The 2,500-nt window shown below is 51.4% G+C and overlaps 1 protein-coding gene across 3 annotated transcripts in view; it reads left to right on the top strand.

Moving 5' to 3' along the window:
• Positions 1-2,500, top strand: part of arhgef25a (Rho guanine nucleotide exchange factor (GEF) 25a) — a 56,272-nt gene that overhangs the window by 12,652 nt on the left and 41,120 nt on the right. The window contains exon 1 of one of the 3 annotated variants that reach the window (XM_030355899.1): positions 692-969. The exons of 1 other annotated variant lie outside the window; for it this stretch is intronic. In XM_030355899.1, the coding sequence (XP_030211759.1) occupies positions 918-969 (52 nt within the window). In that variant the 5' untranslated portion in view covers positions 692-917. Of the gene's footprint in view, positions 1-691; positions 1,296-2,500 lie in introns of those variants that run through there. One more of the 3 variants, XM_030355892.1, reaches the window with a different exon arrangement.

The raw sequence follows: 2,500 nt of genomic DNA, 5'->3' as shown, positions 1-2,500 counted from the left end.
TTCGTGAGAATTATTCATGTCAAAGTGAGGAGAAAGAGACAGGATGTGCAAAACAAAAGAGGCATGAAAGGCAAGAGAGAGAGAGAGAGGGGGCGAGAGAGGGGGCGAGAGAGGAGAGAGAGAGAGAGAGAGAGAGAGAGAGAGAGGGAGAGAGAGAGAGAGAGAGAGAGAGAGAGAGAGAGAGAGAGAGAGAGAGAGAGAGAGAGAGAGAGAGAGAGAGAGAGAGAGAGAGAGAGAGAGATACACACAGGGGAGAAGAGCTGGAAAAAGGGATGAATTAAGTTGAGGTGGGGTGGAGGACGGGAAGAGAGAGAATGTAAGCAGAGCAACAGGAACCTTATCCTGGAATAGCCTGCAACCAGACTCCACCCCTCCCCTCTTTTCCCCCTCTCCCTCCCCTCTCTCTCCCCCTCTCCCTCCCTCTCTCTCTGGCTGTGTAGCCCTCCCTTTCTCTCTCTCTCTCTGACTAGCTCTTGCTTGCTCTCTCGTGAGCGCTGTGCGAAGCCTACTCCCAGTCATTTGACCAGGCAGTTCACAGAGGCGAGAGCTCAGCAACTCACAAGAAAAACAGAGAGAGAGGGCGCGAAAGAGAGAGAGAGACTGACAGAGAGAGAGAGAGAGAGAGGGAGAGAGAGAGAGAGAGAGAGAGAGAGAGAGAGAGGGAGAGAGAGAGTGAGAGAGAGAGAGAGAGAGAGAGAGAGAGAGAGAGAAGGGGGGGGGGGCTGGGGGGGTCAAGGCTACGAGAGGAGGAACCACCTGATAGCAGGCTGGCTGGATTCTCTACATGGCTTTGGGGAAGAAGTGAGCTAACAACACAACAGTACGAGCACTCTGAGAGCCGGCGGATCCATGGACTCCATCTCCTGAGCTGACTCACGGCTCTCATATTTCTCCAGTCACCGGACTTTGTGCGGACTATGACCCTCTTCTGCTACTGCCCTCGACCCAGAAGAGGAACCCTCCGGGACGGTTTGTAGACCCAACCCCCACCCCAACCCCCTCCCCCTCCATGTGTTCAGGAGAGAGTTAGAGAGAGTTAGAGAGAGTTAGAGGACGAGAGAGAGAGAGAGAGAGAGAGAGAGAGAGAGAGAGAGAGAGAGAGAGGGCGAGAGACACCGGCTGTGGGTTGGGTCATGCCCACCTCTCTCTGCGGGGTCAGCGGTATCCAGGCGGGTTCAGCATGAAGGGGGGCCGACACCCCCACCACCAGCGCGGCCATCAGCACGGCTGTGGCTGCCAACGTTTGTTCTGTAAAGTCCTGGCCAAGTGCGGCTGCTGCTTCGCACGCGTCAGAGGTCAGTGGAGATCTACCTTAGCGTACACACACACACACAGACTCACACAGACACACACACGCACAACCACTTGTTGTAGTAGCAAGAGCAAAAGTGATTTCTCTGTTTTTTGGTTTGTTTTGTCAATTAGGTTAACGTTCAATAGCTCGATGTTGGTATCTATGTTGAGGATTGCAGTGCGGGTGTCTGCTGGTGTGTGTGTGTAGGTGTGTGCTTTAATGCATGGTGGGAGTGCACATGTGCGTGTGTGTGTGCGTCTTTGTTTGCTGAACAGCAGAATCAATAACTCTAACACTTAACTCTTAAGTCCACCTCTCTCCTCCCCTCTGACAACCTGGAACAGAGAGAATGGAGTGGGGGGGGGGGGAGTGTGTGTGTGTGTGTGTGTGTGTGTGTCTCTTTTTCTCTCCCTCTCTCTCTCTCCCTCTCTCTCGCTCGCTCTCTCTCTCTCTCCCTCTCTCTCTCTCCCTCTCTCTCTCTCTCTCTCTCTCTCTCTCTCTCTCTCTCTCTCTCTCTCTCTCTCCTCTCTCTCTCTCTCCCTCTCTCTCGCTCGCTCTCTCTCTCTCTCCCTCTCTCTCTCTCCCTCTCTCTCTCTCTCTCTCTCTCTCTCTCTCTCTCTCTCTCTCTCTCTCCCTCTCTCTCTCTCTCTCTCTCTCTCTCTCTCTCTCTCTCTCTCTCTCTGTTTCACTGATGTTGGCTACGGCGAAGCATGGAAAACAGCTCTCCCTCACAATAGTGTGGTTGAGCTGAAGCAGCGGGGGCATGATATGGAAAAAAAGTAGAGAGAGAGAGAGAGAGAGAGAGAGAGAGAGAGAGAGAGAGAGAGAGAGAGAGAGAGAGAGAGAGAGAGAGAGAGAGAGAGAGAGAGAGAAGGAGAGAGGGAGAGACAGAGACAGAGAGAGAGAGAGAGAGAGAGAGAGAGAGAGAGAGAGAGAGAGAGAGAAGGAGAGAGGGAGAGACAGAGACAGAGAGAGACAAAGAGAGACAGAGAGAGAGAGTATACCTACTAGATGAGAATAATAATAATAATAATAATAATAATAATAATAATAATAATAATAACAACAAAAATAACATGCTCACATGCTCCTGAATGTGATTTAGGACACTTCCTGTCCTAAACAATAACACTTGTTTCTTTCTCTCTCTCTCTCTCTCTCTCTCTCTCTCTCTCTCTCTCTCTCTCTCTCTCTCTCTCTCTCTCT

This window comes from Gadus morhua, chromosome 1 (genome assembly GCF_902167405.1).
Source record: "Gadus morhua chromosome 1, gadMor3.0, whole genome shotgun sequence".
Lineage (NCBI taxonomy): Eukaryota > Metazoa > Chordata > Actinopteri > Gadiformes > Gadidae > Gadus > Gadus morhua.
The sequence above is the reverse complement of the archived record's forward strand: the minus strand, read 5'-3'. Positions and strand labels throughout refer to the sequence as shown.